This window comes from Anneissia japonica, unplaced genomic scaffold (genome assembly GCF_011630105.1).
Source record: "Anneissia japonica isolate Jap-2015-1 unplaced genomic scaffold, ASM1163010v1 scaffold4024_len430915_cov183, whole genome shotgun sequence".
NCBI classification, from domain to species: Eukaryota; Metazoa; Echinodermata; class Crinoidea; order Comatulida; family Comatulidae; genus Anneissia; species Anneissia japonica.
The window spans coordinates 201,154-216,864 of NW_022726558.1; the positions used below are offsets into that span (position 1 = coordinate 201,154).

Here is a 15,711-nt window from a genome sequence, read left to right on the forward strand (position 1 = left end):
TGAAAATCAGGGTCTTCTACAAATAGACACAAACTACAGAATTATACCATCAGAGGTAAAATCATAAAAAAAAAACATAAAAATTAAATTAAAATATTAAATTATTAGTAGCTTTTCTTCAACACTATATTTAAAAAGCTTAAATGAATGTTACATATCAATGAAAATGAAATCAATATTAATAATGTGTTGAATGATATTGAAGTGCTAATTCAAAATAATGAAGATATAATATAATCAAGTCTAAATTCAATAGCTTATTTATTAATTTTGCAAAAATAAGACAAGGTAAAAACATATACAAAGATTGGTTTGACAGAGAATGTAGAAATAAAAGGAAAGAAGTTTATAAAGATTTAAACACGACTTCTTGATCTGAATCAATCTTTGTTATATCTAAATCTTTAAATGAAAAAAATTAATTCATTAACAGTAGATAACGGAAAACATTTTGGAATTTGTTCAAGAAAAAGAAAAATCCAAAGCAATGGCATACCTGGTAGTGACTGGATAGATTAATTTTCAAATTTGATAATATCTATGGGTAATTTATCACCTGACATTTATTTTAAAATTGTTGATATCAAACTAAAATCTATTCTTGTCTATTGGAGTGAGGTCTGGTGATGACATTTATAAAAATTCATGTTAGATTTTTCCAGAAATTCAGAGAGTACAATGATTAGAGACGAACTGCGCTGACATAAAATTAGATGTTAAAGATTGACAAGAATGATCCAATATTGGTTGAGAATTATAAAAAACAGATAAGATTTATCAAAAGTGACAGTTACACAGGCCCGTAGCAGGCAGGGGCTATGGGGTTATGATGAACTGCCCAAAAAAAAAAAGGTCCGCATTTAAAAATGAAAAATTGATATTCGTAGACATATTTACAATGTTCTCCAGAGTATCGGAGATACTACAAGCCAAAGCGTCCACTTTCCACTGAAACGAAACTCCCACAAATTAAGTCACGCTACGGGCCTGTTACTCTCTTTTGTTTTATTATGGATAATGGGAAGTCTGGATGAACCAAGGGGTGGATGATGAAACAGCTTTCATTTATAATTTTAATAAAACGATGCCATAGACATAGATGAGCAAAATTGGTTTAGCAGTATAAATAACTCAAATAAAACAATACGCTAGATTCAGACACACTTTTGGAACTGAATCTTACCTCTCAATGAATATAAAACCGTATTTTAAATAGTTAATGACTTCTTTTCGTACATCAAATCATAGTCTTGAAATTGAAAAGAGGCGTAAAAATAGTGTTGATTATAAAAATAGACTTATTGTCATGATGGTAGCATCGAAGATGAGATTCAATTTCTATTGTTCTGCAAGTTATATACTGACTTAAGAAAAACATATCTTCCATCATTTCATTTTAACTTTCTAAATAGTGAAAAATTGTTATCAAATTATGTCCTCGGAAAAGTATGTTTATTTATTTACCATGCATTTAAGAGAAAAGAAAACAAGGAAACAAGTGACTGGTTTGGCTTGTCTTTGTCGCAGCATGCTAATTTAATTTGTAATATTTTTGTTTTATTATATTCAGCTTAAGTTAACAGACACAGATCAATTTGAATAAATTTATATCTTATTACCAGTAAGTAAAAATTTATTATAAAATCTAATTGTTTAAATTATAATTTACAATTTTGACAAACACAAACCAAACCAGTCACTTGTCGCAAATCCTATTTCAGAGATAATGACCAAAATATCCTTCGATTTTTGCGACGAGTGACTGGTTTGGCTTGTTTTTGTCACAATTCATAATTCTAAATAAATTTAATAAGGTGTTTGAAATATAATTTATGAATTTGTAATATCTATAATATTGTTTTAAACAGTTCGGTTGCCAGCAAAATTTACAGTTATTGTAAATTATTGATGCCTCTGAACTGCAAGAAGGTCATGGAAGAATGCTTCGTCAGCTTGTTTTAGCTTCTTCACTTTACAGCTGCAGAGACCTAGCTCCATCTGATGCTGCACACACATAGAATGTAGCCTTTCCACTGTAGTTGGCCTATAAGAAAAAGCTCCTTAGTTAACAGCTAATTTTATAAAAACAGAATTTGCCTCCTGATTAAAATTAATAACAAGTGCAAATTGTTAATTCTAATCACAATCGGTTTTAAAAATTGCTAAAATCTTTTACAATCAATAAATAAAAAAAAATAAAAAAACAATAATTCAGATAAAAATGTGCTACTTGTACCTGTAATATGTATAAATTGTATTTTGATTTATTTTGACAATGTATATTCTTGATGTTTTAAAGTTTTGTTGTTTTTTTTTGCATGAGAAGGCAAAAAGAAATTGAGTTTTCTTTTTTAAAAAAACATGGTTTTATTAATGAATTCTGAAAAAGAAAAAATATTAAAGTTACCTGTACATGTTGAACTGTACTTTCAACTGCATCCTTCTTCAGCAGGGTGACGGTGCAGCCTCCAAACCCACCTCCGGTCATCCTTGAACCGTAAACACCTTCGCATGACATTGCTAATTCTACTAACTCATCAAGCTCTATACTACTCACCTCAAAATCTATGCTAAAATTCAAGAATAAAAAGACACTTAAGAGGTTAAAATTATGTTTTGATATACAACAATAATTATCTTTTAATTATTTGTACATATCATTTTTGATTAATTATTGTCTTTACCCCATATTTTGACCCTTGACAACTCAAAAAATTGTATGCAACAAATTGTTCCCATAGTTATTTATGCTGGTAGTCAGAGGTCAGGGTCTCCATCAGATAGTATGAGCATGGGATGTGGGACATGTGCATTATGGTTGCTGAACGTAAACTGTAAAGAAACAATGATTTCTTACCACAAGGAATTGTGACTTTGTACCATTAATTTGCCAAATGTTGAGAAATCAGATCGAGCAAGTGCATCTGCTGCATCTGTCGTTCTTGCGATCTCACTGATCACATGTCTTGCACGCCTAAACGTCTCATCATCCAGCTTATTCTGATGGCCTAGAATTGAAAAGTTTTAATAATGCAGCTTAGCAGTCGGGCATTACTATGAAGGTCGCTTCCTGCACTAATCTAGATTTTTTTTTTTGTCTTTACTTTTTTTTACTTTACTTCTCATATACAAGATACACAGAACATAAAATGTTACACAGGATGTGTTTTAAATGTTACATAAATTTCCCATAAAATCCCTGTCATTATACTGTCAGTATAATTGTTGCATTCTTGTAAGAAGTCAGTATAATTGTTACTCAGGCAGTCTTTCATATGCTGTAGACCTAGATCGTAAATATGTAAATAAATACAGAAATCTGTGATTGAAAATAAAATAACACCACAGCTGGCGAAAGTACGATGTAGGTTGAAACTGCCGACTCAACCATATCCAGATACATTTATAATCAGACTTGGGAGGTACTGGGGATTTCCTGCTCCAGAACAAGATTTCCATTCGTAGAAGCCTTTGTGAAGAAAGCCTACCTTGAGTGGCCAATAGCCAAGACCAGCTATGAACTTTGGCTTGAATATAGCATGGTGGGAGAATGAATTGTTATTATATCTACAATTACATAACATATATTTGTTATGCATAGAATACTTGAAAACATGACTGTGGTTGTTTCTCCTCAGTACTGCCTGATTATAAGTCAAAACACGTTATCTTTTCATTGCGGATTTTTTGGGCTCAGTACGGACTCTAAATGTATGCATTTTCTTTTAGTTTTAAGGCGTATGCGGATTTTATAAGTCCGCAATGACGATATGACGTGTTTCAACAGGAAATTTACAGATACCTACATGTAAAATCAAAGATACATCCACTTTCAGAAGATATGAATTGGAAAAAGACTGTGATCTTGGAAAGAACATCTCTGGAATCACTTGTAAAGCTCTGACAAAATTGTGTTATGTGCCCATATATGGGCAAGATGATGTCATACTACACTTGTTTGTCACATAAAATTTGATAGTTTGGACAGAGCGTTAGTATGAAATGTACAGTGCTGTCTTACTTTGAAGTTCGTCCATTGTTGCATCACGAAGGCTATTCTTCCCAAGTACTTTGGCTGCTTTATAACACTGCTTGCGTCGTAATGGGTATTCACTTCCAGTGAGCTTGTGCTTAACATTTGAATTTGTTACTAGTACAACAATATTTGGGTCTGTAAGGCCCACCAACTTGGATTCCATTGATCTAAAACGTAAAAAACCATTAGTGAATACTTGTATAGTTTAAGACATACCACCAGTCACCTTATAAAGCCCTGTCCAGACTATCAAATTTCATTTGACAAAAACATATTACATGCTCAATTATATCCACATGACATCACATGACCATGTATGGACACATCATGACTATGTATGGGCATACAACAAATTTGATAGTGTGGACAAGGCTTAAAAACGAAATGTGAGCATAAACATTTCTCAGTATTTTGATTATTTAGTCCTAATGGACACATAAATAATACTGTACTGTTCTTAAGTTCTTCGTGCACAATCTGCTGACAGACAATTCAAGAATGTTTATTTTCAATCAGTCTCATTGTAGTTGTTAAGTTACTTTTTATTCTTTGAAATAAGCAATTCAATACTTTAATAAAAGGGTAGGTATAAAAATGGATCGGAATTTTTCATTTAACACAAAAGGCTGTAACCAAACCTTGATATTTCCAGAAAAATACACTGTTCTTCTACTGGTTTATGCTTAGTTTGAATATTACTAGTACTTTTTACTTTGGTTTTCTTGCCAAAGTAATTGGAATACAGGTCGCACACATGGGGTTGTTGCGGGTGGCAAAAAAAAATTGCTGTCATGCTTCACTTGCCCATCTGTGTTATAATATAATTATTAAGGAGTTTTCTAAATTTAAAGACAGTATAGTCACTAACAAACTTCATTTTAAAATTTAAAAAAAATAAATACATGACGAAATTCATCCTCTTAGAAGATAATGTCACTGGTGGGTTGCATACCTCAACACTTCAGAAAAACTAGGATTACAATTACAGTAATCACAACATGGAAAACTGATGCTGTAACCAATAGAATACGATAGGATTTGAGGCTTTTAATTGCAGCATGCCAACCTAGTGGTTACCGGCTCTGTTCATTTCCTCAGATTAATAGAAGAGGTGCGGCATTGCTGTTATGGCACGGTTTGCAACAAACTGTCGTAGAATCGACCAGTTTAGATCATTTGAAGACAATGATACGCTTCTTATCATTTTCAGGCCACAACCCCCCACCCCCAAGTCCAAACATGCAGTTTTTTACCAAACAATACTCATTCCCCTGAATGCTTACATGCTTCAGCTTTCAGATATCCTCAGATCATACTGAGCTCATCAATGTTCCTACCCATAAACACCAGCATACTCTTGATTACTAATAATCCTGATCTTATAACAAGTACACCTGTTTATGCATATCCGTTGTCGGATCACTACTTTCTTCATGCCTACAAACCACTTTCCCGAAAGAAAGTCATCTCTTATAGAAAATATGAAAGGGTTGATTTCAAATACCTTCAAAGTCAAATTACAAGTAAGAGTTTTAATTTATTGAATAATGAGGATGTTATTGATATTGTCAAGTCCTTGGGAAGTAAAACCTGCTACTTGTTCCTTTTCCCACTAAGATTTTAGTGGGTCTGCCCACTACCATGATCAGTCTCTTTCTGTCTTTGGTATCCCGTATTTTTAAAGAAACCTCAGCTTGACCCCAAAGAATATTCTAATTTTCGACCTATAACCTGCATTCCATTTATTTCCAAAATATTCAAGAAGGTTGAGGAACTAGTCAAGCATCTTGATGACAATGGTCTGAAGGACCAATTCCAGTGAGCATACAGAAAGTTTTTTAGTACAGAAACTGCCAAATTGAAAGTCCACGATGACATTATGCATGCTCTTGATTCAGGAGAATGTGTTTTATTGGTATATTTAGACATGTGACATTGATCATACCACTCTCCTTGATTGCTTAATAGTTGATATTTGTATCTCTGGTTTAGTGTTCAACTAGTTTCACTTGTATTTAATATCACAATGCCAACGTATTAAAATTCAATTATTTGTTTCTGATCCTGCTTTCTTGGAATGTGGCGTCCCACAGGGATCAATTCTGGGTCCTGTGCTCTTCACAATTTACATCTGCCCCCTCAGTAACATAACCACCAAGCATTTATGCCGTTGTCATGTTTACGGTGTAACCACATACTTCGGTTTGGGCGCTACCTTGGTGTTTATTGTCTTTTTTCTTGCTTCTTATTCTAACCTTTTTCATTGTCTTTTTACCTACAGTACTATCGAGCGCATAGAGACCTCGTATATTTGCACTATATAAATCCATTTATTATTATTATTTCCTGAGTTTCATATGCAAATACTTTTAATCTATACCACTACATATATATGATAAGTAATTTGTTTTCCCTATTGTTAAAAAAAATAGTAAAAAACGGAATTAAATTTGAGTATGTCAAAAATTTATTTTATTCTTTTAATGATATAGTGTATTTTCCTAGAGAAATTATTTGCATACGACACTCGAATACTGAGTTATGAATGTTTAAATAATTGTAGCATGCAATCAGCCTCATACCCTGGCCTCATACACTATTCAACAGTTTGAATCTTTTTTACCATCTTTTTTCCGGGGTAAACAAAAAACTGAAACATTTTAAATCATATATTGTTGTAGATTAAACTTTCAAGACCATTTTTAAGCAAAAAATGCGACAATCCATTCTGGAGGTAACGAACTGAACCGATGTCTGGGTGGTAGCTGTCAATCATATTTCTGTTGGTCAATATCGTAAATTTTCCAATCTTTTATCAAAAAAAGTTTTTGAATTTAAAAAAAATCATACTGTGGTATAGAACAATATGATTTAAAGTTAAAGAACATTTCCCAGAAAAAATTTGTATATGACACCCGCTTTAGGAGTTATAAATTTTTAAATAACATGTCAGAAAATCAGCTTCACATAATTATTATCTTGCCTCTGTTCGTTACGGACAGCTGAACTCGACTGTTTTCACATCACACATAAGATGCCACATTTAGAATGGAATAAGCAATCAATGGTTATTTACTTACTGATGATTAAAACCAAAAGGTCCACTGATTAATCTCAGATAAGATAGTATAATACATACTCCAAGTATCGAAATGCACGCCATCGTGTCCGGATTCAATACTTCGACATTAATTATGTCATCATCAGGAATCAATACTGGCGATTACAAATGTAGGAATAGGTTTAGGAGAGTATTAACTGTTTTGGAGAGTCTTTGCATAGTGAATTTGTTTGCTTTCTGACAATCCGCCAGAATAGTGCTAGGTTTGTGATGTTTGTAACTACTGTATCTGGAAAATAAATATATGAAATGAAATAACTGTTGTAGCCTAGTTTGTAGGCTCATCACCTCTGTGTACTGGCAAGCAAACACCTTACTCACACAGTGAGTGAGCCTGGCCTACATGTAGACTTTGATTTGATTAGCATACTCTCTGTACAAACTATGACCTTTGCGAGCTGCCGGCGACGGGTAATAAATTAAAGGTTTAGCACATGGAAGCTGCTTCTAGTGACAGGGGTTTGGATGATCGATTACCCGACTTGGTCCGGTGCCACAACCGAAACCTCAAAGAGTATTAATTCGGCATGTAATAAATAAAATAATTTAAACATAGCTTACCTACAGTCTATAAGCAATGCATGATCTTTTTTCCCCATTACAGATATGAATTGGTCCATAATACCACAAGGCATCTTGGGAAAGTCATTTTCTGCCTTTTGACAAGCTAGTGCCTTCTCTTTCAGACTTACTGTCTTACCACTTTTGTCTAATTGTTCCAGGAATGTGTAAGTGGCAACTTCAAGTGAAGCAGAGCTGGAAACGCCGCCCCCTAGTGGTACTGTTGTACCAATCAGCGCATTGAATGATGACACCTTGCCTAGGTATAAGATACAAATATTAAATTTATGGCACACTATGATTTCAACAGCAGGACTGGGGTACGAATAAATTTAAAGAACTTAAATACGTCATACGTCACCCCACACCACCTTCACTCATTAGTGGAATGACTGAAGAGCATTTTGCAAGTTAGCCTAAATCCACAACTGTCTTATTACTAACACTGATAAAGAGAATTGCATTGAGCTGTACACTATGAGCTGAATGCAGGACTGGGGTCCAAATAAATTTAAAGAACTTAAATACGTCATCCCACACCATCCCTACTCATTAATGCAATGACTGAGGAGGATTTTTCAATAAAACTGTCACATTAGAATTAAATCTCGTGTATTTTTTTTACCAAACAACATTTAATCAATCAAGCATAATAGTGAATTCGTTAATGATATTCAAAATCATACAGGTGCAACTTTCGTTTGTATACAATAGATTTCCCAGAGGAATTAGGACACACCTATTCATTATTTGTTTTGTTGTACACTGTACGGGGAAAGTGAAGTACTTATCGCAGGGCGCAGGTTGTGAATGCATGTATAAGCCTGAGTAGTTAATTTGGAGCTGGTAGTAACTGTGATTGAAGTACAGTATTGCTGTTTTCAAGTCATGATTTGTTCAAGATTGCAGCTGATGGATTTGGTATAGGTCGATTGAATTCATACTAAAGTGAACATGGAACATTGAACAGAAATGACTTCTGGATGGTAGAAGTAACCTTTAACTTGTGTTTTCTGCTCCTTATATTATTTTTGGAGCATTGTTTTTAATATATGAAATAGTTTGCATGAGATACTATTGATTCCATGCATGAAATAGTTTGCATGATATTCATATTTCTATAACTTATATTATGAAATGATGTGCATGAGATACTAATTCCATAAATGAAGTAGTTGCATGATATTCATATTTCTTGATATTAATTATAAATCAAATAATTTACATGAGATTAATTGATTCCATTATGTATTATATTTATGAATGACATAATATGCCATTTTTTACGACATTATATGACATTTTTTTTCATTTTTCATTTATTTATTTTTTTTAATTTTAAATTTTTTTTTCAATTTATTTTTTATATTTTTACTGAACAGTCTCTACTAGTCAAATGCACCAATTAGTTTTTTGAATGGAAATAGAATTCAGACCTAGCTCTAGTGTGGTGTTTGTGAATAGAAAGATTAGAAATAAACATAGAGATGTTTAGGCAAATGAAAATTAATATATGAATATGAAAACAGATTGTTGAAGTGTGTTTATAGAAAATATTGAAGACGAAGGAATTCATGGTGGGGCAAAAGTCAATTCAGCTAATAGTCAACATGAGGTTGATCTAGACTAAATGGGATGGCAGGGTTCTATGATGATATGCCATGTGGATAAGTTATATATTAATAAAATTATTAATTTGTTTATTGATTTTTCTGATCTTTATGTACTGTATACAGGCAAATTAGGTATACTGTATTATATATATTTCAGGTCACTATAGTTTCATTAAAAGAAATTTATACGGCCTGTATTCACAATTTAATGACAAATTTTCACTTCTATTTTAGGAATTTGAGGGTATAATCAGCCTATACACTTATTACTGCGAAGCAGCCAATTCATATTCTTGACAGCAATTTGACCTCTGAAAAGTCATTGTTTGTCAAAAAACAAGGGCCTAAGACGACGGAAAAGCGGAGTTTCCTTCTTTCGTTCTGCCGGGTAAAATCAATTACTTTAGGCGACGTTTAACCTACATGTACCAACGTCCGCATGTAGCGACGCTCGAGTATTACTATTCAGCGTTTTTACTATATTTCTAGGTTTCCTATTTCTATGTTTAATCGGCCCATGTCTCAGCCACAATATTTTGAGGCCAATATTATTTACGAACCCAGTTAAACTTATTTACTACCCTATTTCAGCGTGCTAATTATTACATTTAGGAGACGCTTGTTGTAGACTGGCATACACGGTACCAACGCTCATTTTTACTATGTTTCTACGTCAGCTCGTCGGTGTTCTAATATAGACAATGGGTCGTGTCTAATATTATTTGTTATATTTTTATTATTCATTATTTTCACTTGACTCGCATAAATAATTTTGTTCGAAGAACATTTATATGCAGTTGTACTTTGCAGCACTTCACTTGCAATTTGCAATTTCTAGTATCTTTTATAAACATTTTTTATGATGCGCAAGATAATGCAATATAGGCATGAGACATACAACGTGGATGCTCAGCATGCGTGAGAGTTGGCATGTGTACTCTTTGTTAATGTTTGTTTCGTTTCGTATACCTTTGTAGTTTTGGACAACACCTTTAACATAGTTTGACCATGCAGGCTTCCCTGGCTGGAGGGGTCTGTCACCTGTTGGAAGAGCAAATTCAACTACCTTTGGCTCATCTACACCTTCAGCTGTTGTTACCACTTTACACACCCCACTGTCTGTTCTACAACCAACAAGCACAGTAACCATTGATAATGCCTGAAATTGAAGAGCAACTTTACAAATAGTTTTTAAAAAGAAGTTGATGTTTTGCAACAACTCATAACAACGCAAGGGATCATCATCAGCACTTGTGAACACCCATGCACAGTACTGTATTTAATGTATATATTTTTTCTTTTTGTAGCAACATTGGCTGGAAATCACCTTGTTTTTTACGGCCCGACACCAATCATATGTAAAAAGTCATCATTAAAATTGAGAATAAGTGTTTTTGGAAGGTCACTGGAAACATCAAATTTTGGGTGCGGCTCTCGATGTTAAATCAAAAGTTCACTTCGGCCCTCCGACCAATTTTTATGCCCACCCCTGGTCTAGGGCTAAGGCAACCTCTTGGCCTAGTCTACGTTATCCGATCATTTCGGTCGCATTTTTTTTTGTTATGCATTTCAGTCGCGGTGTACGGCGTGCCCCGAATGTGGAACAAGGGAGCTAAGCAGTATAGTATTTTTATAAACACAAAACTTACATCAAACATTAGTTGACCCTAACAATTATTTGTATTACTGTACTATAATATTATAGTTTATTATTATTAACAATACATGTATCACTTGATGTCATTTTTCTTTTTTTTACAGAAACAACACAAATGTTACAAAGTCGACTTCATTTGAGAAAAGTTTCTCTTTAACATTTGTTGCAATATATATTTAATTAATGCTTAAATTGAATGGAGATTTATGAAATAAATATAGTCACAAAATAAATAAAACGCAGTGATTATTTTTATGACGAGTCGTGAAAATAGTTCCCAATTCTATTCTTACGACGATCACTAGCGCATGCGCGACAGCGCCCCTCATCGCGGGGGGAAATAAACATGTCTTGAACTGAGCGAACCGCGATGCTAAATCTAGCCTAGGCCCAGAGAAAGGCCACACAGGCTTGGTAGATACCAGCCTATGCAGCGGGGTAGCAGGAGTGAATTACATGTACGCAGCTAGAATATTTTAGGCCTACACATTCATACTTTCATAACAGCTTCCTGGGGTGGGTGGCAGTATATATATAAAAAATGAATTTCAATTTTGTAAAACACAAAAATTAGGCCTAAACATGAAAAATTAATGTGAGCCTACGGCCTATTTATCCCCAAACAATATATAGGCCTAACGGCTAAGCCTACAAAATTGTTTTCATGTTCAATTTTGTGATTCCCACTCGATGGCCGGTATTCCTGATTTATTACCAATTATTTTTATTTGATAATATTTATTAATTGTTTAATAATTTTATTAATAATTATTATTTTTCTCTTTTTACAGAAACAACGCAAATGCAAGTCGATTGGTTTGAGACACGTATTGTCATTGCTGTGTTTCCCGATTATTTGACCATGTTTAAAACGCTTAATAAAATGAAGATTTATGAAATTAGCATGTCATTTGTTTTGCATATGATTGTTTTCTTGTTTGCTGCCTTTCCATATCATATTTATAATATTAATAGTAGTAGGCCTATAAATAAAAATAAAATATACTGTGATTTGATGAAGTAGGGCGGTGCCAGGAAATTCCGACGAGAGGTCTAAGCTCCCCGATAAAATTTGTAGGAGAATTTTTTTTTTTTAATTCAAAAATAACATTTTGTGTTAATTATGGGATTTTTTTTCCTGTCAAAAGTACCAGCCCCCAGTCGGGGAAGAGCTGGCACCACCACTGCAACCCATACGATCGTAACAGTACGGTTTTACAAAATTGAAAAATTCATGTTTTATTCTGCCACCCCGGACCAGGGAGCATACAAGTATGAAGGCCTACAATATAGTCCACGCTATTCCTAGCTGCGTACCTGTAGTTCACTCCTAGCGCTTCCGCTGCATAGCCTGTGTGGCCTTTCTCTGGTCCTAGAGATGCCTAGGCTAGAATTTGCATCGCGGTTCGCTCAGTTCAAGACTTGTTTATTTTCCCTGCGACGAGGGACGCTATCGCGCATGCACTAGTGATCGTCGTAAGAATAGTATTGGGAACTATTTTCACGACTCGTCGTAAAAATAATCACTGCGTAAATAAAATTAATACCAATTGATTGTCTGAAACACATGCACAAAAAGAACTTTAAAAATACAGAACACTTAAAAAATCTTTCCAAACAGCACTAGTGCGTACATCGGCGTTCCATACTGCGGCTGTTTTACGCGACCGAAATGGTCCACCACCGAAATGCTGCATTGGCTAACAACGGCGCGACCGAAATGAAGGCGCGATCGAAATGATCTGTATTCTAGCCTACTACGTACTGTCTTAGCTAGGCTAGGCCTAGCTCCATCTGGCACAACTCTCGCCCACAGAGTACCCAACAGAGTCACACTCAGATCAGGTGCATCATGGATGGGCCATGGTGAGGTATAACTAACTGTTGCCTGTGGCCTAGTATAGTAACAACTTACCATCGGAAAAACAAATCCATCGTTGTAGTCAGTGTGTTCTCCTATCAAATTAACTCTACCAGGAGCACATCCTGCAACTTCAGGTCTTTTGCCAAAATGTTGATCAAATTCATTACAAAGTTGAGGTAGTAGTTCGTCAACATCTACAACTTTACTAACACCAGCCATTACGCCTTGTCAACAAGATCATCCACGCGCGCCCACGACACAATGTATATGAAAAAATCGATTAGGATTAGGGCCCAGGTGGGCGTGACCTGGATATTATCATTACGTCATAGGCCCAAATCCAGAAGATAGTACAGCATGTATTCTTGGGCCGTCGTGAAGTACTATATGGCCCACTTTTCTTCAGCTGACAATACAGTACTTCTGCATGGTGGCGTAAATTGTGTGTGCAAAGTATAAATATTAAATTAATTAAATTCGACGATATATGGTGGAAGTATAATATTATTTACCAGAGGCGGATCCAGAGATGTCCGAAGGGGTTGGTGCCAAAATGGTCTCTTACAATTATACATATACATGCCAACATTTTGATATTAAAATAGGGGCCTGTGGGGAGGGTTCGGGAGGCGATTACATGCCGGGTCCAGGGGGTGTAACTCCTTGAAGCTTTAGCTATGTTATCACTTCGCAGTGCTCAAATCCACATCTGTCGCACCACTCACAGCTGCTGTCGCCGAGCAAAATATTAAAAGATGATACAATATTGAGGATTTTTCAATTTCAATTTTTTATTGCCAGTGCAGAAAAGACAATACAATGAATACGCAATTTTCTTTGTAAACCGGTAGAGCATGAAAAAAAAAAAAAACGTGAGAAAATTTGACAGGATTCAGGTGGCCAAAACGTGAGTATTGGCATGTATGCTTAGGCCTATATGAAGTATCAAATAAAAATAATGCATGGGAAGAATTAGAGAGGGTATTATGTAGGGCCTATCTGCTAGAGTCTTGATATTTATATTTTTTATACTGATGATAAACCCATTAGGTCAATAATACAAAATACTAAATTATATAATTGAGATCAATTATTCACCCTCTACACAGACACCATGGCTGGGGCCCGGGGGGGTTACTCTTCAATATTTCTAGACGGGTATAGGTGCCGCATTTACGGGGGTATTTTTGAGGACTTGGTAGCACAAGCGTGGGAATTTGTGGAAGAGTTTCAGCATGTATAGGATGTATTTGCGAGGAATTGGTAGCACAAGTGTGGGAAATACCAGATAAATTCCCCGTCCTGTATCAAATTTGCATAATTTTTCACACGATGTTAACAAAGATTTTTTGCTTAAACCTCCATGCTAAACCTTGATACATCCACGAACAGCAGTAGAGATCGCGAATAGACAAACCGCGGTCTTATTCGCCATCGGGGACAGTACAAGTTTAATTTGGTAGGTTACATGGCCGTAATAGTAGTTCAACAGACACCGGATTTTGGTAAATGGTCAGGGGCGTATTTAGAGGGGGGGGGATAAACAGGCTTTAGCCCCCCCCCCCCTAAAATTTCATAGCCATTTCTTTTTAACTGCTTTTTGAAGGTCCAAATTAAAATATTGTTTAATGTTTTCTTCACACACATCATATTTATGGGCTAAACATTTTACAGTAGTAGTAGTAGTAGTCCGATCAGCGGACAAAAAACGTAGCTAAGAAAACTGCTTTTGCCTTGCCTTCATGCTCAAATCTCGAAGCAAAGACCGTTGTGCGGTCTCAAGGTTGTATAATACACTAAACTTTTTGTGTCGCGCGGGTTTGTTCTTGTCTAGTCTTTCCTTGATTGCTTGCGGTCAGAGGTATTAAATGTTTGTAAATAAACTAATAATAAACTAAAATTTTCGTGTCGAGCGAGTCGTTCTTGTCTAGTCTTCTCTTGATTGCTTGTGGTCAGAGGCAGGTATTTAATTAAACGTTTGTATGATATACTAAACATTTCGTGTCGAGAGAGTTGCTCCAATTTAGTTTTTTCTTGTTGCTTGTCGTCGGATACTACTACATTTAAAACATATTTTAAGGGGAATTCTTTTGTCGTCTGAGGTTCTCCTTAACATTGTCAAATTTTACCTTTAGCAGGGACAGTATTTTTTATTATGGAACTGTTTTCTCCCTCTTCATTGTCATATGTTCCCCATTACAACCCTTTCACCAGGATTTTTAAAGAATGGTGAAATTTCAGAAAATGTCCTCAAAATTTTAAGGGTGGTGCACAAAATTCTAAAGGGTGGATACAAACAATTGCTATTTTAGTACATAGCAAGTGACACGCTAAGTCTGTTTATTAACCTTGCATTTGCATTAATATTTTTTGAAGCGTGGTTCTAATATTTTAAGCATGGCGTATAATTTGCCTTTTTAATATTTCTATTTAAATTATGTTGTTTCTGTGAGTATCATACGTGAAAAGATATTTTTATCTGCCATTAAAGATCCTAGTTAATCGTTTTTCATATTATTAATTTATTTACATATATTCTTGTTATAATAATGATTTACTATAAATATTGTTTAACATTTACGGAAATAAATGTTGTTTAATGAATGAATAATTATTCAAATCCACTTACACTTGACAACAACTAGGCATCAGTTATTATTTTAATGGTGTCTACCACATATTTCTTCTTCAATTATATACAGATACTAAGTAAAAGCTCCATTGTACAAGTATATTTATTCAGTTTGTTTTTAACGTAGTACTATCAGATTGTTTTGAAAGCTTAATGCAGTCACTATAACAATATTCAAATTTCACAAATTTCGAACCCTTTATTATTTCTTTATACAAGTATATATA

At 34.6% G+C, this 15,711-nt stretch overlaps 1 protein-coding gene across 1 annotated transcript; it reads right to left on the minus strand.

Moving 5' to 3' along the window:
* Window positions 1–1,741: 1,741 nt before the first annotated feature.
* LOC117113291 (galactokinase-like) lies at window positions 1,742–13,166 on the minus strand. Its single transcript, XM_033256594.1, has 7 exons — window positions 12,904–13,166; window positions 10,301–10,490; window positions 7,719–7,977; window positions 4,022–4,203; window positions 2,858–3,008; window positions 2,408–2,570; window positions 1,742–2,044 (listed from the first exon to the last, which is right to left on the minus strand). Exons 1-7 carry the CDS (start codon window positions 13,069–13,071, stop codon window positions 1,973–1,975), a joined length of 1,185 nt encoding a protein of 394 aa, XP_033112485.1. The 5' UTR covers window positions 13,072–13,166; the 3' UTR covers window positions 1,742–1,972.
* Between the last annotated feature and the right edge of the window lie 2,545 nt (window positions 13,167–15,711).

What these genes read in the sequence shown, in the direction of transcription:
- LOC117113291 (XM_033256594.1), bottom strand. Translation starts at nt 13,071, where the DNA reads ATGGCTGGTGTTAGTAAAGTTGTAGATGTTGACGAACTACTACCTCAA. An exon ending in ATGGATTTGTTTTTCCGATG is followed by an intron (nt 10,491 to 12,903) that starts GTAAGTTGTTAC and finishes CTTCAATTTCAG; the next exon opens with GCATTATCAATGGTTACTGT. An exon ending in AACAATGGACGAACTTCAAA is followed by an intron (nt 3,009 to 4,021) that starts GTAAGACAGCAC and finishes TTTCAATTCTAG; the next exon opens with GCCATCAGAATAAGCTGGAT.